This window comes from Pan paniscus, chromosome 7 (genome assembly GCF_029289425.2).
Source record: "Pan paniscus chromosome 7, NHGRI_mPanPan1-v2.0_pri, whole genome shotgun sequence".
NCBI lineage: Eukaryota > Metazoa > Chordata > Mammalia > Primates > Hominidae > Pan > Pan paniscus.
Window position 1 is genome coordinate 57,395,737 of NC_073256.2, and position 20,778 is coordinate 57,416,514.

At 40.9% G+C, this 20,778-nt stretch overlaps 1 protein-coding gene across 23 annotated transcripts in view; it reads left to right on the forward strand.

Annotated features, from left to right (window-relative positions):
• TACC1 (transforming acidic coiled-coil containing protein 1) overlaps positions 1 to 19,386 on the forward strand; it is a 124,576-nt gene extending 105,190 nt beyond the window's left edge. For all 23 annotated transcript variants that reach the window (XM_008956124.5, XM_063606741.1, XM_063606746.1 and 20 more), the window contains 7 exons: positions 2,842 to 2,967; positions 5,152 to 5,228; positions 6,906 to 6,949; positions 8,970 to 9,130; positions 9,972 to 10,078; positions 13,072 to 13,192; positions 14,328 to 19,386. In XM_008956124.5, the coding sequence (XP_008954372.4) occupies positions 2,842 to 2,967; positions 5,152 to 5,228; positions 6,906 to 6,949; positions 8,970 to 9,130; positions 9,972 to 10,078; positions 13,072 to 13,192; positions 14,328 to 14,396 (705 nt within the window). In that variant the 3' untranslated portion in view covers positions 14,397 to 19,386. The remainder of the gene's footprint in view (positions 1 to 2,841; positions 2,968 to 5,151; positions 5,229 to 6,905; positions 6,950 to 8,969; positions 9,131 to 9,971; positions 10,079 to 13,071; positions 13,193 to 14,327) is intronic.
• Positions 19,387 to 20,778: the final 1,392 nt, after the last annotated feature.

A 20,778-nucleotide genomic window follows, 5' to 3' on the forward strand; every position in this document is an offset into this window, starting at 1 on the left:
CACCCCTGTGAAATGTTCTGCACTTTTTGATAAGCAACCTAAAGGACTAAGGAATGTAAAAAGTTAAATCCTAGGATACTGGAAAAGATGGCTAAAGTAAGCAAGGGCATACATTCCTGCCCTGACACCTGTAAGAGTTGTTGCATTTTGAGTAGTGAGGTTTGTAAATGTGGCCAGGCAGAGAGGAGAGTGGCTGGGGAGAGTCGGCAGGCTGAAGAGCCCGCTCACCTGGAGACATTAAACACCATCTAAGGTTTGATCTCCTACCGCCTGCTCAGGATGCTGCCTCTTCCGGACCCCACATGTGTTAGCATTGAGTTGTTAAGCAGGCAGACTGAATTCATTTACCCTCTCAACAAATGAATGAGATGCTGAACTCTGTAATGGATGTTGATGTTTTCCTGGCTATGAAGATTTTTAGGGGGCGTATTTCCCATATTCTCACGAAATTGGTAGCCATGGAAAGCACTGAGAGTCTGTTTTCTAAAGTTGACTTAACCTGGGGACTCTGGCTTAAACTAAGAACTCAGAAGAGACTGACCCATGAAATGTTGTTAATTTAGAATCAGAAGTTTAACAGTGAGGTGAATCAAGTCTCAACTTGACCTCCTGTATTACCTCCCTTTAGGCAAGTAAAAGTTTCTTGATAAGAAACAAGGCACAGGAAGTTAGTGAGATGATTCAAATGTCCAGGGGTGTATCAGCTATCTGCTGCTGTGTAACACATTACTCCAACACTTAAAGCAAGTGTTTATTATCTCATTGTTTCTGTGCGTCAGGAATCTTGGGCAGCTTTGCTGGGTGCCTCTGACTCAGGATCTGTTACAGGCTGTGCAGTCCAGGTGTTGATCAGGGCTGCAGTCATATCCAGGCTTGACTTGGGGAGGATCTGCTTCCAAGCTCACTCATGTGGTTGTTGGCAAGTCTCGGGTCCCCACTGGCTATTCGCAGAGACATCGGCTCCTTGCCACATGGGCCTTTCCCTGTAGCTTCTCAAAACATGGAAGTCAGAGTTTGTTCAGAACCTAACCTCAGAAGTGACATCCATGACGTTTGCCATATTCTAATGAGTCACTAGGTCCAGCCTACACTCAAAGGGAAGAGATTACAGAGGGAGGGGATTAGTACTGGAGGTAGGGGTTACTGGGGGGCATTTTAGAGGCTGCCCACTGCAAGTGCCTTCTGGTTCTAGTGGTAGATCTATCCCAAGAGAGAAAAGGGAGGTTTTGTGGGTACCTTGGACTTCTGTTGGCATGGTGGGCTGCCCTCCCCCAAATGCTGCTGGAACATGGGCGCACTGCCAGCTTGTGGCTTTTGTATTTTGCTTTTCTGTGGCCTGAGACAGGTTTCTATTTTGGGCCCATGGCTGAGGTCTGTGAAGCTGCATGCTAAAATTCTGTTTCTGAGCATTTTCTAGAGAGAGGGTAAAACTATAATGACTCTGAAAAATTTAAAAGCCACTCGTCTACGTTCACCTTGGACTTTCTGTTTAGTGTTGATTCACACAAGATGTAACTGGTTGATTATAATCAGTAACTAATTGATTAGTTATCCCACATTTAAGATTAAGATTATTCCAGGTCACTTCGGCATTTTGGATGTTCCCAAAGTATTAGATGACTCATTTATATAAAAAGTTTACTTCTGGCCGGGCGCGGTGGCTCACGCCTGTAATCCCAGCACTTTGGGAGGCCGAGGCGGGCAGATTGCAAGGTCAGGAGATTGAGACCATCCTGGCTAACACGGTGAAACCCCGTCTCTACTAAAAATACAGAAAAATTAGCCGGGCGTGGTGGCGGGCACCTGTAGTCCCAGCTACTCAGGAGGCTGAGGCAGGAGAATGGCGTGAACCCAGGAGGCGGAGCTTGCAGCGAGCCGAGATTGCGCCACTGCACTCTAGCCTGGGCCACAGAGTGAGACCCCGTCTCAAAAAAAAAAAAAAAAAAGTTTACTTCCGTAGGTAGGAGGAATAGCCAGCAAAAACGTCTTTTAGGAAGGAAAATAGTACAAAGTCCATGTTCTCATGAAAAGAAAAGTTTGCCAGTGTTTCGCTCTGGAACCTGAGCTTATGAAAGAAGCTCCTCAGAGCTTCTGAGCCAGCACCTCAGAGGGCAAAGTGCTGCCAGAAGGGAGTGGAAAACTTAGTAGCAAGGAAGAACCAACACACAGGCATGGTCCTTGACTTATGTATGGCCATTTTGCATATGGGCAACAATGGCACACACCCAGCAGGCTGGGTTACAGCAGGAGGTCGCTGCGGAGCAGCGGAAGTTCAGGATGATCCTGAATCATCCGGGTGAAAGGGTGGGGGTGAGAGTTCAAAGAGTTCAAATATATTTGCTATTTCTGCCTTCTTAGGCCTGAAAGTTAGTATTTTAGAAACATTTCCATCTGCAGTGGCTAAAGATACATACAAAGCATCGATATGTAACAGGAGCAGCTGTCACTTGTTTTTGTTTTTGCTTTTTTAAAAAAGAAATTCCCATTTACATGGAGCTTATCCCCAGAAACTTAATCATGGGTGTGTTTCTCTTTTATCCATGTGGTTCTTTGGTGACTGGCCGCTATTATAAGTACACTGTCTCCCTTTTAGATCAGAATAAAATTTCTCTAGGTTATCTGCTCAACAGAAGCTAAGACCACTCTGATAGTCATTATAACAGTTTTTCTTTAGTTACTTCCATAATTAGATTTGTTTTTTAAAAAGCTTCCCCCTGCTGACTTTTCTTTAAACATGGTTTTAAAGGATGTGATCAATTGAGTAATGAGGAAGTTGTTGAAGGATGTCTGGGGTTAAGAAGCTGAAAGCTGACAGATTCAGTGTAATCCCTTTCCCCACAGGGGCTGCTTGAGTCCTCTGCAGAGAAGGCCCCTGTGTCGGTGTCCTGTGGAGGTGAGAGCCCCCTGGATGGGATCTGCCTCAGCGAATCAGACAAGACAGCCGTGCTCACCTTAATAAGAGAAGAGGTAAAAGCTCTCCTGTTTAGTCTGCTTATCACTCCATTTCTTTGTAAGGCCCATGTACCAGCAGGTAGATTGCATCTCTGCTGGCTCAAGTTATCACAGGCTGGAAGTTCTTATTACCTGCAGCTTGTTTAGGTCGTAAAAGGGCCCCCTGTGGCAGTGGTGCTGGAGTCCTGACATTCTGGTCTCCAGGGTAAAATGTTGACAATCTGAAATATTCTTAAGAATTTTGTACCCTTCTTTATCTTTCAGCCCTGACATTTAAAATACCTAATTTTGCCAGCTTTGCTCCCATGTGTAACTAAATCAGTGCTTTTATTTTACAGAGGATATATGCTAATGCCTAAACATTTGTAATTTTTTTGCAGTAATACACAGTTGTTTCCTACTTTCATCCATTCTTTAAACCGTTCAACTCTCCGATTCCTGTATTGTGTTTCTTGAACAGCCTTTGTTCAAAATAGATCACTGCTAGGCCTTTCCTGGTTATCTGAAAAATATGAAAGACACTGTTGTGTACCATTAATAAGTTGCCCACCCTCTCCTGTCATATATCTATGCTGTATTTTGTGTGTTTGGTTTGTGTGTTTCTTGACAATTCCACCTGTTCTTAAAGGAAGGTGTGGCAATTTTATTTTTATAGTTTTTAGTTTTATAGTTTTTTTTAGTTTTAATTTTTATAGTATGCCGAAAGTGGTTAAGCACCTCAGCTGTAGGTCTTTTATAGCTTTCTAAAATAGCATCAAGTTGGTAATGAGGGATGTCAGCTAGTCCTGTTTTCAAAACTTGGGAGCAGTGGTAATAAGGCCCACCAAAATCTTTTTTTTTTTTTGAGATAAAATCTTGGCGCAGTAGCTCATGCCTGTAATCCCAGCGCTTTGGGAGGCCAAGGCGGGCGGATCACCTGAGTTCAGGAATTCGAGACCAGACTGACCAACATGGAGAAACCCCATCTCTACTAAAAAAAAAAAAAATACAAAATTAGCTGGGCGTGGTGATGCATGCCTGTAATCCCAGCTACTTGGGAGGCTGAGGTGGGAGAATCACTTGAACCTGGGAGACGAAGGTTGTGGTGAGCTGAGATCGCACCATTGCACTCCAACCTGGGCAACAAGAGCGAAACTCCATCTCAGAAAAATAAAAATAAAATAAAAGACAAGATCTCACTCTGTCACCCAGGCTGAGTGCAGTGGCACAATTATAGCTCATTGCAGCCTCGAACTCCTAGGGTCAAGCGATCCTCTTGCCTCAGCTGCCTGAGTAGCTGGGACTGCAAGCACGCGCCACTGTCCCTGGCCAAAATCTTGTAAATGAGAAAAATGACTTGATGTTTTTCCTGGGAGTTAAACTATGAGATCACCACCTAATGGATCAAAGTAAAGAGGTGCCTGATTACCTGAAGCACACAGGATACATCCTTCTATGTTCTTGAGATCCTAATAAATATAACGAAACTACCAATTAGGAAGAGAGCGGCACGGCCAGGGAAGTACAGTAAGAGGAGCACCATGGCTGCCCATGCAAGCCCTGCCCAGGGCAAATAGAGTTTGAGGCAATGAATTTAGAGTATTTCCTTCCAGTTAGCAAGAGCATCCCAAATATGAGCCTAGGTTCCAGGCTAACTAGCAAGACTCTACCCATAAGTGACGGATGCTATAGCTAGATGTAGCCAGCTCATCTGAGCCCCCTCCTTCTGACTCTGTTTCTATGAAGCTGTCAGAAATCTCTATAGAAAGAGAATGTGTTGCTCATGCCAACTTCCAATGGTCTGACTTTGTGGCAGTTTCACTCTGGTGGCCTGGCATCAGCCGTGATTACATGGCCTTAGTTAAGAGTGAATACCTGCCAATCAGATGGCTCTGTTCTTGGTGTCTGTCCCAGTCAGGGCCTGGCCCTGCAGAGCTGAGAGCTAGACCCTGGACCAAGGTAAAGTTCACAGAGGCTGTAAATACCACTTGGGATTTCTGGGAGATGTTCTACTCATCTTTATTCCCGTGTCTGCATCCCAGCATTCAGTGTGGCTTAGAATATACTTTTCCAAATGGTTACAAACATTTAATATTGAAGTTTATATTTCTAATATAGATTGAACATCTTGGGTTAGACCTGGTTGTGTGCTATTTCAGTTCCCAGTCTTAAATGCAAATTGTAATAGATTGGGTAAAACTAAGCTTTATTGTACTCTAGATAATTACTAAAGAGATGGAAGCAAATGAATGGAAGAAGAAATACGAAGAGACCCGGCAAGAAGTTTTGGAGATGAGGTTAGACTGGAGGTTTTGGGGAGGGGCTGGATACTTTTATGCACTGTTAGATTTGATACAGATGAAGTGATGACAGTGTTTGCTTGCCACAGAACCAAGTGTTGAGAGCTCGAGGGCTTTGCTGTTTGCACCTTGCTTTGTGATTGAGAATGTTATTTCAGGAGTTATTGCTAACCAGTTATTATATTCAAATACTGTAGTTTATCTTGGGTTGTTCAGAAGATATAACATGTAAACAGAACCCACATAATTCTTATCTTCTTAGAATTGACAGAAATTTGTATCAAAATATCCATTTGGAATACAGAAAAATAAGATTTATCCAATGATAGAGACACTGAAATTCATAATACTACTTTTTTTTTTTTTTGAGGCAGGGTCTCACTCTGTCATCCAGGCTGGAGTGCAGTGGTGTGATCATGGCTCACTGCAGCCTCAACCTCCTGGGATCAACTGATCCTCTCCCCTCTGCCTCCCAAGTAGCTGGGACCACAGGCATGTGCCACCATGCCTGCATAATTTTTTTTAGAGATGAGGTCTCGCTCTGTTGCCCAGGCTGGTTTGTAACTCCTGAGCTCAAGCAATGCACCTGCCTCAGCCTCCCAAAGTGCTGGGATTGCAGGCATGAGCCACAGCGCCTGGTCCATAATACTTTTTAAAAATTAATTATGCATGAGAGTTTCAAATTACATAACCACCAAATAGATGATAGAAAGCTTGTTAACAAGAAACAAAATTGATTGACTTGAAATCGAAATCTTTTTATTTTTCCTCACTTTTAGAAAGGAGAGTTATGAGCCATGAAATGACTAAAGATGAAATCAAAGTAGAGAAGAAAAAAAGGCATAAATAATTCACACACAGTGTGGTCAACACTTGAATGATTAAAAAACATTTTAAGTATATCCCTCTAATTTGTTGCTCTTTTATTATTTGTCTTTTAAGCATTTCCTAGGTGTAAGGCCCTTTGCTGGGCTTGATGGAAAGGAAGGGACATTCCTGCTCTTAGAGAGCGGTAGCCATCCATAATAACCAACTTGGATATGACGTCAAAAGTGATGGGGGCACCACCATTGAGGGCAGGGGAGGACGTGATGCGACTCACAGAGCACCCAGCACTGGACTGGGTCAGAAGGACATTGTCATTCTTCACTAGAAGAAAGGTTAACCCAAGAGGTTGATCTTTAAAGTCTTCGAATAAGTGAAATACTTTTGGAATTAGGACACAAAATAAAACTTGTAACTGAATCAGAGGTAGGAGTGTCTGAAAGGGTGGATTGACTCAGGAAAGTCTAAAGTCAGATCGCATCTGTTAGGAAGAGCCCAGAAGAATATCTTTAACTTAGTTTGTAAAAGATTGACTCATCTAAGCAGAATGAATCTTATTTCCTTGCAGTATTCAAATAGGTGCAAAGAGAAAGGGAAGGCAGTTGGTTCTATAAGTAAAATATAAGTTTGACTAAAGATAAAATCTTAACAAAAACCTTTTTAGAACCTTAAGAAACCTTATATAATGTTAAAAAAAAAAAAAAAAAAAACGAGAGCCCCAAAGCAGATAAATGGATTACATACATTGTCAGTGTACGTTAATGTGTTTAATTGTTTGGGACAGCATTTCTCCAACTTTCATTGTCTGAAAATCCTCCTCTGGTAATAAGTTCTTTTTTTCTCATTTAGGAAAATTGTAGCTGAATATGAAAAGACTATTGCTCAAATGATTGGTAAGGAGAACATTTTGTTTTTTGAGGGTATGAGCCATAGGATCTGTCTTAGTCTGTTCAGCCTGGTATAACGAAATATGTAAGCTAGGTAGCTTATAAACAACAAACATTTTTCATAGCTCTGGAGACAGGAGAGTTCAAGGTGCCCACAGATGAGATGTCTGGGGAGGGCCCATTCCTCATAGAAGGGGCTGGCTAGCTCTCTGGGGTCTCTTTTATAAGGACACTAATCCTGACATAATCACCTCCCAAATTCCCTTCCATGCCCACTTTCACCCTGAACATACTCACACACTGGGGATTAGGTTTCAATACACAAATTTGGGGTTGGGGGGTGGCATAAACTATAAGACCATAGCCAGATCCATTTATGATTTTCAGACCATGTCACAAACTTGTATTTGTCTGTCACTTAGATACAGTCGTCTCATTATTCGTGGGAGGTATGTTCTGTAAAGTTGCTGCAAACACAGAGTTAGTGAATACTAAACACTGCTCCTGGCCTGGCATGGTGGCTCACGCCTGTAATCCCAGCACTTTGGGAGGCTTGGGTAGGTGGATCACCTGAGGTTGAGAGTTCGAAAACAGCCTGACCAACATGGAGAAACCCCGTCTCTACTAATAATACAAAATTAGCTGGGCGTGGTGGTGCATGCCTGTAATCCCAGCTACTCGGGAGGCTGAGGCAGGAGAATCGCTTGAACCTGGGAGGCAGAAGTTACGGTGAGCCGAGATCGTGCCACTGCACTCCAGCCTGGGCAATCAGCAAAATTCCGTCTCAAAAAATAAATAAGTAAATACACACTGCTCCTAGGGAAAAGACAGAGTTAGAGTCTTGCATCTGGCCACAACATTTTCATTGATTGATCAGTATATAACCTTGTTTTACGTGTGTTCCTGTTTAAAGACACCTTATTTAATATATATAGTTGATTCATTAACATTGAGCTCACAGTCAGCGGCACTTTGGCTCACGTCTGAACAGAGCTTCTGTAATGTATGTATTTTAAGGAACCTTACTGCCTTCTTGTGCTTGGTATCACTAGACAGCACTGTAGCACTGCCCTTGGAGGCCACTTAAAACAGTGAAGTCTCCGGCAAAAAGAACACAAGTGCAACAAACATGGCCTGAATAGACCAAAAGAAGAACACTTGTTTATAGAATGAATCAAGAAGGCAGAGTATTGCTTTGTTCACTGTCAGCTGAGAGTGTGCATATCAGGTGACTAAAGCATTTTTGCACTCTGCACACATCCACAAATGACTGTCAAAGTCTAGGAGGATAGATTTTAGGATTACAAATAAATTTTAGCAAGTAGGCGAATTGGGAGGTATGGACTTGGTGAATAATGAGGGTCAACTGTAGTTAGGTTCATTTTAGAAGATGGCAGGCCTTGAATTCTGTGACTGTTGGTGGCCTGGTCACATCACTAACACCCACTGGGAGCATCCTGTGTTTTGGTGCAGGGTTCTTACTCTAGTGCAGATTGTAATTTCTCTGCATCAGACCCAGTGGTGCCTTTACAAAACAACAGGGATTGATCCTCCTGCATGGAATTTAGAGTCTCTTCTCATCTATATCATAAGGATTGACTCCCTAAACCAGAGTCTGTCCTTTCTCCCCTAAATTGCCGAAATGATACTTTCTATCATCCACATCACCTAACGCCTTCCCAGCTCAGGGCCTTACCACAGCTGTTCTTCTCTATGGAATATTCTCCCAGGTAGCTGTATGGCTCACATCCTCATTTCTGTCCGGTCTATGCTCAAATCTCTCCCCTGAGAGCAGGTACTTTCTGTACAGTAACAGCCCCCTCCCCGCCCCCATTCCTCCTTACCCTGCCTTGTTCTTTCCCCATCACTTGTTACCACGCGTCTCCCCCAACTAGAGTATAAGCCATAAGAGCGGGAATTTGGTCACATCCCCGGCTGTGTCCCTACCACGAGAACACTGATTGTCTTCTAAGGAGTGTCTATTTTTTGAATAAATATGTCGTTCCTTTTGACTTGTGATTCCCAGAAGATGAACAAAGGACAAGTATGACCTCTCAGAAGAGCTTCCAGCAACTGACCATGGAGAAGGAACAGGCCCTGGCTGACCTTAACTCTGTGGAAAGGTCCCTTTCTGATCTCTTCAGGAGATATGAGAACCTGAAAGGTGTTCTGGAAGGGTTCAAGAAGGTAGAGTGTTTTTTCCCTCTGTCTCCTGGTGTATTTCCAGTAGTGTATTTCCTTGGTAACTGGTCATCAAATACATATGCCAGAGGTTGTGGGTATCCTTTTAAATAGGAGCTCAGGGCCTACTGGCCTTGTGTCCTCTATTCCAGTGAAGCTGGATTTTTTTCCACATTTTTCCTTCTTTGGTTGTTCAGGCATCTGGCCCACTGGGTGCCATGTCTTGGCCATTCCTCTCCTGTGTCAAGCCAATAAGCCCCAGGCTGTGGCGTAGACTGCAAGAACTATTAATTGAACCCTCAGATCTCAGGTGAATTCTAGAAATGTTCTTTCTGGTAATTCACCTTTTCAGTTTTAGTAAAAGGGATTAGAAGGAATTCCATGTCTCTGAAAAATTCAAGCTACATATTCTAGAAGACATTAGTATAATGTTTCAAATTTAGATGTAAATGGGCCTGTTGATTTAATTTAACTTTACCATATCAACCAGACACAATTATAGCAATGAAATGGCTTTATTTTCATATTAAAATAAAAATGAAACTGGCCAGTTTATCAAATATGGAAATCGAATTGCCATTCAGTTTTGAATAACTGCCTTCCTAAAGTAGGCATATTGGTATAACTGACCCTTACTGTATGATATTGAAAATTAACACATGAAGACATTATGTAGAATTTCCTCAGTGAGAATTACATGTGGCTATTTCAAATTACTGCAGAGTATGAATAAAAGCCATCTGAATTAATTAGATTTTTCCATTCTTTAAAAAATGAAAACTCTGATATGTGGTAGATTAGAAGAAACAAAATGACCTGTTTATTTTCAATTTTTGCTTTGGAACAGAATGAAGAAGCCTTGAAGAAATGTGCTCAGGATTACTTAGCCAGAGTTAAACAAGAGGAGCAGCGATACCAGGCCCTGAAAATCCACGCAGAAGAGAAACTGGACAAGTAAGAGCTTGTAAATTTTGAATTTCACTGTTCATGATGTTGTGGGAAGATTGAGAGAGGAAAAAAAAATCACTGTTTCGCAACTCCAGGTTGTATTTTTATGTGTGTGTTTATTTCACTTTTTAAACCCTTTTCCCATTGTTAAAACATTAAAAAGTAAAAAAAGGTATATCTGCTCCTGCCTCCTTCCACTGGGTTCCCATCTTTCTCTATGCCAGGTAATCACCATTGTTGGTTTCTGTTTTTTCTTCCTATTACAATTTTTTTCTTTTTTATATGATTATAGCATACTTCGCTATTTTTGCTTAGCAATATAATTTTGAGAATCTTTCCATGTCAGTGCAAGAAGAGCTTCCTCTTTTTTTTCTAATAGCCACATGGTATTCCATTGTTGGAATGTATCATTTATTTAACAGTCCCCTCCTGTTAGACATTAAAGTTAATTCAAATGTCTTGCTGCCACAGACAGTGCTGTAGTAAGTGACCTGGTAGGTGATCGTTTTGCATGCCTGTGAGTTATCTTTATGATCTGTATGTTAGAAAAGGAATTGCTAGACCAAAGCTTATGTGAATTTATAATTATAAGTGTTGTCAGATTGGCCCCATTAGACTTTTATCATTTGATAGCCCTAGATAATATATGAGAGCATCTCTTTTTTCTACAACTGTGCCAATAGGTCAACGTTTTTATTTTCTGCAAATCAAATAGGTGAAAATGGTATTTCAACATAGGTATTTGTTTTTGGCAAGCAACAGAGCATTTATTTATTTTTTTTTTATTATTATTATTTTTTGAGACGGAGTTTCTCTCTGTCACCCAGGCTGGAGTGGAGCGGTGCAATCTAGGCTCACTGCAACCTCAGTCTCCCGGGTTCAAGTGATTCTCCTGCCTCAGCCTCCCAAGTAGCTTGGATTACAGGCACACGCCACCACACCCGGCTAATTTTTTGTATTTTTAGTAGAGACAGGGTTTCACCATGTTGGCCAGGCTGGTCTGGAACTCCTGACCTCAGGTGATCCGCCCGCCTCAGCTTCCCAAAGTGCTGGGATTACAGGTGTGAGCCACCGCGCCCAGCCCCAGAGCATTTATTTTAATCAATGTAATTTTGATTTGCATCTATCTTATGAATGAAATTGAATATATTTCACCATTCATTTATTAATATATTTGCTTTACTATGAATTACTCTATTCTTTGCCCATTTTCCTATTGTCATTTTATAGATTTTATATATTAGGGACACCAGCCCTTTGTGATAAGAATTTTGAATAATTTTTCAAGTTTATCATTTGTCTTTTGCCTCCACCTATAGTGTTTTTTTGATATTCAGAAATTTACTTTTATGTGCTGAAATGTATTAGTCGTTTCTTTTACAGCTTCTGGATTCTTTGTCATAGTAACAAAGATCTTCCCCATGCTGGATAGAAAATATTCTCCCATGTTTTACTTACACTTTATGGCTTAGTTTTTTTAATCCTTAAATCTAATACATTTGGAGTTTATCCTGGGGAGTGTTATCCAACTTGATTTTTTGTTGTTTTTTTTTTGAGACAGAGTCTCACTCTGTCACCCATGCTGTAATGCAGTGGCACAGTGTCAGCTCACTGCAACCTCTGCCTCCTGGGTTCAAGTGATTCTCCTGCTTCAGCCTTCCGAGCAGCTGGGATTACAGGCACCCGCCACCATGCCCAGCTAATTTTTGTATTTTTAGTAGAGACGGGGTTTCGCCATGTTGGGCAGGCTGGTCTCGAACTTCTGACCTCAAGTGATCTGCCCGCCTCGGTCTCCCAAAGTGCTGGGATTACAGGCATGAACCACTGAGCCTGGACTCCCAACTTGACTTTTTAACTAAAAGGTAATACATGCTTGTACATTTTGCTGCCTACATTTCTATTTGTAGAAACAGAAGTTCCCCTGTCCCTTTCCCACTCCCATAGTACTGTATTAGATTTCTTATGCATTCTTCTCCATAGGTTATACAGATGCCTCTATATATTATACGTAGGTTTATTGTATATCCCTCTAGTCTTTTCTTTGTGTCTTTATAAATACTATGATTTTGAACTATAAAAAATATTTACAATATTGGAATCACATTAGACAAATTTCCTTTTTCCCTTAATTAGCATATCCTGACCATTTTTTCATGTCAGAACATACAGCTGAATCTAATTCTTTTTATTAGGTCGTGGAACTATAGCATTTCTTTATTGATGGGCACTTAGTTACAAACTTTTTTACATTGAAGGTAACACTACAGCGAACATCCTATGCACTCACTGTTATGCCAGGTGGGAGTATTTCTGTGAATACATAACTGAAAGTGGCATTGCTGCGTTGGAGGGCGTGTACACTTTAAATTGCCCTGGTGACTACCACATTGCCCGCCACAAGGCAGCGCCAGTTTTCAGCCGCCCATTGGCACATGAGCCTGCCTGTCTCCTTGTATCTCGGCCCACACAGGACTGTCCTTGTTAATTTTTGCCAATTCAATCAATTTTCAAAGCTTATCATTTTAATTTACATGCCTCTGATTGCTAATGAGGCTTTAGCATCCTTTCATCAGTTTAATGGCTGTTCATCAACTGACATTTATGGTTTTTAAGAATGCCTTTCACATCTCATTAATAAACTCATTCCCTGTAGGCCCGTGTCTCACAGATGTCAGTGGTTAGTATCCCAACTCTAGCTGTGATCGTCTCCAAAATTATGCAGTCTGCTTTTGTACTGGTCTAAAAAAAAAACAAAAACTAAGACTGTTACAGAAACCATTTGCTAGTGAGATACAAATTTTGAAGTTGTCTGTAAATTGAATTTTTATAAATTAAAATGGAATTATTTAGGTCACCGATTTTTGTTTTTTTTCTCTCATGCAGTCAATTCTTTGAGGCCTGTGCCTCACAGACGTCAGTGGTTAGTATCCTGACTGGCTTTGACTAGTGGCTAATCATGTGCTTTTTGTCTCTTTATTCCACCCAAACACCATAAACAGAGCCAATGAAGAGATTGCTCAGGTTCGAACAAAAGCAAAGGCTGAGAGTGCAGCTCTCCATGCTGGACTCCGGAAAGAGCAGATGAAGGTGGAGTCCCTGGAAAGGGCCCTGCAGCAGAAGGTACAGAAAGGGACCTGATCTGGGTGGCCACAGAGACGTTTAGTTTTCCTCCTCAGCAGTGACTCACTTAATGACAGATCTGGGTGAAAGAGGCCTTGGCTTTCTACTCAGACACTTCAGTCCAACTCCTTTCTGAACTGATCCAGGTAGAAACAAACAAGTCAAACCATTAAATTTTCAAGCACATCATGTGGAAATCATCCACAGGCAGGGTGCAGAGAGGAAGTTGCATTTTAACTGAAGTTCAGAACACCTTCCTAGTTGGGGTCATGAGACTGCCTTTCTTTCTTTCTTTGTTTTTTATGCAATGTATTAATATGAAGCCATCTTCCCCCTTCATTGCTTTAGATCAGTGGTTTGCAGTTGGGGGCAGTTTTGCCCTCCAGGGGATGTTAGGTGTTAGGTAATGTCTGGAGATATATTTGTTTGGTTGTCACCACTGGGAGATGCTACTGGTATCTAGTGCAGGAGGCCAGGGATGCTGTTAAACATCCTACAATGCACAGGACAGCCTCTGACAACACATTTACCCATCCTAAAACATCAGCAGGGCTGCTTTGAGAAACTGCTATAGATAAATGAAAACCAGGACTAGCAACAATCCCTGTTTCTCACTAAGCAATTTTTAGCTTTCCGTTTTTATATGTCTCCGGTGTATTTTCTTTACTGCATTTCCAATTATGTACTCATACCTGTGCCATCCATTCATCAAGAGCAGGAGTTTTTATCACAGGGTCTGTTAGCCCCTAGAACGGTGCTCCCTGGGAGATTCAGACTCCAGCATCCCTAGATATGCTAATGGATTGAGTGAGACCCAGATACTTATGTTTTTGACAAGTACCCCAGATAATTCCTCTGATAACAAGAAAATTGGGGAACTAAGAGATTCATGGACAAGTTTCAGAGGGCTGGTGACTGTCCTCACCCTTTACTCAATTTAAGCATGATTTTATGAGTACATTTTTTGAGATGTGTAGCCTTTTTTTCTTTAAAGCATCTCTGATGTAGAAAAGTTAAAAATCACTGAATTAGGATGTCTAGGGTAGGGTAGATCCAGACTTGGGACTAGTTAACTCTATTTGCTTTTATTTCAGAATACAAAGTGGCCTGCATAATTATGTCATTTGTCTTTCAGAACCAAGAAATTGAAGAACTGACAAAAATCTGTGATGAGCTGATTGCAAAGCTGGGAAAGACTGACTGAGACACTCCCCCTGTTAGCTCAACAGATCTGCATTTGGCTGCTTCTCTTGTGACCACAATTATCTTGCCTTATCCAGGAATAATTGCCCCTTTGCAGAGAAAAAAAAAAACTTAAAAAAAGCACATGCCTACTGCTGCCTGTCCTGCTTTGCTGCCAATGCAACAGCCCTGGAAGAAACCCTAGAGGGTTGCATAGTCTAGAAAGGAGTGTGACCTGACAGTGCTGGAGCCTCCTAGTTTCCCCCTATGAAGGTTCCCTTAGGCTGCTGAGTTTGGGTTTGTGATTTATCTTTAGTTTGTTTTAAAGTCATCTTTACTTTCCCAAATGTGTTAAATTTGTAACTCCTCTTTGGGGTCTTCTCCACCACCTGTCTGATTTTTTGTGATCTGTTTAATCTTTTAATTTTTTAGTATCAGTGGTTTTATTTAAGGAGACAGTTTGGCCTATTGTTACTTCCAATTTATAATCAAGAAGGGGCTCTGGATCCCCTTTTAAATTACACACACTCTCACACACATACATGTATGTTTATAGATGCTGCTGCTCTTTTCCCTGAAGCATAGTCAAGTAAGAACTGCTCTACAGAAGGACATATTTCCTTGGATGTGAGACCCTATTTTGAAATAGAGTCCTGACTCAGAACACCAACTTAAGAATTTGGGGGATTAAAGATGTGAAGACCACAGTCTTGGGTTTTCATATCTGGAGAAGACTATTTGCCATGACGTTTTGTTGCCCTGGTATTTGGACACTCCTCAGCTTTAATGGGTGTGGCCCCTTTAGGGTTAGTCCTCAGACTGATGATAGTGTCTGCTTTCTGCATGAACGGCAATATGGGACTCCCTCCAAGCTAGGGTTTGGCAAGTCTGCCCTAGAGTCATTTACTCTCCTCTGCCTCCATTTGTTAATACAGAATCAACATTTAGTCTTCATTATCTTTTTTTTTTTTGAGACAGAGTTTCGATCTATTTTAAGTATGTGAAGAAAATCTACTTGTAAAAGGCTCAGATCTTAATTAAAAGGTAATTGTAGCACATTACCAATTATAAGGTGAAGAAATGTTTTTTTCCCAAGTGTGATGCATTGTTCTTCAGATGTTGAAAAGAAAGCAAAAAATACCTTCTAACTTAAGACAGAATTTTTAACAAAATGAGCAGTAAAAGTCACATGAACCACTCCAAAAATCAGTGCATTTTGCATATTTTTAAACAAAGACAGCTTGAATACTGAGAAGAGGAGTGCAAGGAGAAGGTCTGTACTAACAAAGCCAAATTCCTCAAGCTCTTACTGGACTCAGTTCAGAGTGGTGGGCCATTAACCCCAACATGGAATTTTTCCATATAAATCTCAATGAATTCCCTTTCATTTGAATAGGCAAACCCAAATCCATGCAAGTGTTTTAAAGCACTGTCCTGTCTTAATCTTACATGCTGAAAGTCTTCATGGTGATATGCACTATATTCAGTATACGTATGTTTTCCTACTTCTCTTGTAAAACTGTTGCATGATCCAACTTCAGCAATGAATTGTGCCTAGTGGAGAACCTCTATAGATCTTAAAAAATGAATTATTCTTTAGCAGTGTATTACTCACATGGGTGCAATCTTTAGCCCCAGGGAGGTCAATAATGTCTTTTAAAGCCAGAAGTCACATTTTACCAATATGCATTTATCATAATTGGTGCTTAGGCTGTATATTCAAGCCTGTTGTCTTAACATTTTGTATAAAAAAGAACAACAGAAATTATCTGTCGTTTGAGAAGTGGCTTGACAATCATTTGAGCTTTGAAAGCAGTCACTGTGGTGTAATATGAATGCTGTCCTAGTGGTCATAGTACCAAGGGCATGTGTCTCCCCTTGGTATAACTGATTTCCTTTTTAGTCCTCTACTGCTAAATAAGTTAATTTTGCATTTTGCAGAAAGAAACATTGATTGCTAAATCTTTTTGCTGCTGTGTTTTGGTGTTTTCATGTTTACTTGTTTTATATTGATCTGTTTTAAGTATGAGAGGCTTATAGTGGCCTCCATTGTAAATCCATAGTCATCTTTTTAAGCTTATTGTGTTTAAGAAAGTAGCTATGTGTTAAACAGAGGTGATGGCAGCCCTTCCCTAGCACACTGGTGGAAGAGACCCCTTAAGAACCTGACCCCAGTGAATGAAGCTGATGCACAGGGAGCACCAAAGGACCTTCGTTAAGTGATAATTGTCCTGGCCTCTCAGCCAGGACCGTTATGAGGAAATATCCCCCATTCTAACTTAACAGATGCCTCCTCTCCAAAGAGAATTAAAATCGTAGCTTGTACAGATCAAGAGAATATACTGGGCAGAATGAAGTATGTTTGTTTATTTTTCTTTAAAAATAAAGGATTTTGGAACTCTGGAGAGTAAGAATATAGTATAGAGTTTGCCTCAACACATGTGAGGGCCAAATAACCTGCTAGCTAGGCAGTAATAAACTCTGTTACAGAAGAGAAAAAGGGCCAGGCACAGTGGCTTATTCCTGTAATCCCAACACTGTGGAAGGCCGAGGCAGGAGGATCACTTGAGTCCAGGAGTTTGAAACCTACCTAGGCAACATGGTGAAACCTTGTCTCTACCAAAATAAAAATTAGCTAGGCATGGTGGCACGTGCCTGTGGTCCCAGCTACTTGGGAGGCTGAGGTGGGAGCCTGGGAGGTCAAGGCTGCAGTGAGCCATGATCATGCCACTGCACTCCATCCTGGGTGGCAGCAAGATCTTGTCTCAAAAAAAAAAAAAAAAAAAACAGGAGTGAAAAAGGAAAGTAGAAGGCAGCTGCTGGCCTAGATGTTGGTTTGGGAATATTAGGTGATCCTGTTGAGATTCTGGATCCAGAGCAATTTCTTTAGCTTTTGACTTTGCCAAAGTGTAGATAGCCTTTATCCAGCAGTATTTTAAGTGGGGAATGCAACGTGAGGCCAACTGAACAATTCCCCCCGTGGCTGCCCAGATAGTCACAGTCAAGGTTGGAGAGTCTCCTTCCAGCCAGTGACCTACCCAAACCTTTTGTTCTGTAAAACTGCTCTGGAAATACCGGGAAGCCCAGTTTTCTCACGTGGTTTCTAGCTTCTTCAGACTCAGCCCAAATTAGGAAGTGCAGAAGCACATGATGGTGAAAAACCTAGGATTTGGCAGCCTTCCAGAATGGTATGGAATCTGAGGGAAGATTTATGTTTCGTTTTGGAGGATAGCTCAAGTTGAATTTTCTTTCCAGCCAGTTACCCTTTCAACCTACCCATACTTTGTACAACTCTCACACAAATACTTAGATATTTATTCGATAGCCCTGAATTCACTCTAATTATAAACAGGGAGTGTAAACTGCCCCCAGATGTTCCTGGGCTGGGTAAAAGCAGCTGGAGTGAAGCACTCATTTTCCATAAAGGTAACAAAGGGCAGCTCAGTGGTTACTCAAGCTCAAAAGGGTTTTTTAAGAGCAAGCATTGGTTAAGTCTGTGTATACTGAGTTGGGAGTGATTTCAGCACATTCTTTTTTAGTGGAGTGAAAGTTCTGAAGCCCCCTTTTAACTTCCTTTTGGTTTTTCATTATAATTGGTAGCCATCTCATGAACTGTCTCTGACTGTTGTCTCTTTGTGGTCATGTGATTGTGAGCTTGCTCTCTGACTTGCATTTCTGACTTTATCCTGTTGTTAGGAAGACAGAAACTAGGTTTTGAAAGATTATATGATTCAAGCGAGGGATTTTAAAGTAAAGATGTATTTATTCTGAAGAATCTAAAAGATAACAGATTATTTGCTTATGAAAGAACAATATAGTCTGGGAATCCCAGAATGTCAAGCCAAAGGTCTAAGGAGTCATCTCCTTCAAATACTTTAATAAAGAAGTATTTCGAGGAGATATCTGTCCAAAAAGGTTTGACTGGCCTCCAGATTCCAGTTATTTTTAAAAAGCAATTTACCACTAAATCCTTGAGTCTCCATAGAGTAACAGTAAAGAAACTGATGTAACAGACTCTCCTCTCAAAGGATCTCCTCTGGAAGAGACTATCAGCGGCGGCATTCTCCAGGGAAGACCCATCCCCTAGTGCCAGAGCTTGCATCCTGGAGACTAAAGATTGCACTTTTTGTAGTTTTTTGTCCAAATGCAATCCCATTTCTGTGCCTCTTAGCATGCAGTTAGATTTGGACAAACAAGATTCCTAAGGAATGACTTTATTAACTATAATATGGTTACAGCTATTATATAAATATATATTCTGGTTATAGTTCTAATATGGAGATGTTGTGTGCAATGCTGGCCTGTGGTGGTCTGTGTAATGCTTTAACTTGTATGGAGGAGGCCAGGCTCAGAGCTGAGATGTGGCCTGAACCTTCCCTGTATCGATCCTTTAATTTAGAACTGTCAAGATGCCACTTTCTCCCCCTCTGCCTTTTAGTGGTATCTGACATATACTCAAAACAGTAATTTCCTGGTCACATCATTAACTGCTAATTCTGTATTTATAAAGAATTTTCAGATGGACATGTACAAATTTGAACTCAAACCATCCCCAGTCCAGATACAGGGCAGCGTGTAGGTGACCACACCAGAGCCTCAGCCTCGGTCCTTCTCAGCCGTCGGGATAGGATCCAGGCATTTCTTTTAAATCTCAGAGGTAGCAGTAAACTTTTCAGTATTGCTGTTAGCAAGTGTGTGTTTGCCAATAGATACCCATTATACTAATGTGCCAAGTAAATGTTCATTGCACATCTGCTTCCACTGTGTTCCCACGGGTGCCATGAAGTGTGTGAGGAGCCCCTCATCTGGAGGGATGAGTGCTGCGTTGACTACTGCTATCAGGATTGTGTTGTGTGGAATATTCATCTACATAAATTTTATATGCACAGTAATTTCCCTTTTTATATGTCAAGTAACTATTTGTAAAAGTTATACTCACAAATTATTATAATGATTACTAATATATTTTTTCCATGTTTCATTGCCTGAATAAAAACTGTTTACCACTGTTAGATTTGGGGGTGTGTGTGGTGTTGGTACTTTTCCTGGTTATAAATTGTATCCCTGAATGTGAAAATTTATGGCAGCCCTGCTTTTATGAGCCCCATATTTCAACCTAAAAATAGGAAAGATCACATTTTCTCTACACTCATTTTGTGCATGTGGTTGGGTGTGTAACTAAAAACAAAACAAACTTTGGAATTCAGATACTGCCATGTAGATGTCGTGCCTTTGCATCTGTGCAAACAAAGTTTTTAGCTGGGTGCTTCTTGGTTTTGCTTAGAGACTTCTTGTCTGCCCTGGCATTTTTCAAGTCACCCCAAGCTTTCTGACTCGAAGGACCTGGGGTAAGGCAGAACTATGTAAATAGTGCAGAGGAAAGAGTTGCTGTGTTTTGTTTCTTCTAGGTTCAATGCGGTACCAGGAATAACTTTTTAAATACTGGCTAAGCCAACTCTCCACTTTAAAGGGATAGGAGATTGGGCAGGAAATTTTGTGGGTTGTATTACAGGAAAAGACAAATTAAGAGGATAGTTAAGGCTTCATTTTACAACTAGCTGGAGATCCACTTAGGAAAATCAGAGAACTATCACTTTTCTTGCTGTTGCCACATCTTAAGACAGTGCAGCCTCTGTATGCAAATATGCCAAAAGGCATATTTCTCACCCCTGCGCGCCTGAATCACCAGGAGAGAATCTTCTAAAAGTCTCTGATGGAGACTGCCATTTGCAGAATGTGAAACACAGTAGAAATATGTTTCTAAGAATTATTGGGAAGAATAAGATGGAAATTAACCTTGCTACTCTCTTACAGAATTGTATTCTTAGATAATTTAAGACCACCAATGTTTTTCATACTTTTACAAATACGGGATCATGGGGCCATTTTAGTGAATAGCAATTAAGCGTAAGTATTTCTTCATGGAATCTATTACAGATATAAATGAATATATGTGAACTTGGTCATGACAAAAAATGACTTTCTTGCTGTGGCTAATGGTCAAAGCATGAAAAACCCTGATCTAGCCAACTGAAGTCCTTTTACAATGGAAACAGGCCCAGTGGGAGAAGCAATGAAGCGAAGATCACATGGCTTGTATGTCAGTAAGCATTGTTGCCCTCGCTCAAAATGAGGGAAAAAAAATTAATTGCAACTTAGTTCTTTTCAAGCTCTTGAAATCCAAGTCCTAGGTTTAGGTAGTATTTATATCATTTTCCAAGTTTGTAGGCACTTAAGGACCGGTGAAAACCAAATACCTTTTTCTCAACACTTATTCATTCACTCATTTATTTGCAGAGTTTAAAGTGAAACATGAAAAGTTTGAGGGACAGTTAGCCAAAGAAATTGTTTTTACATTTTATTGAAACAGCATTTAAATATAAATAATAGGGTAATGAAAATGA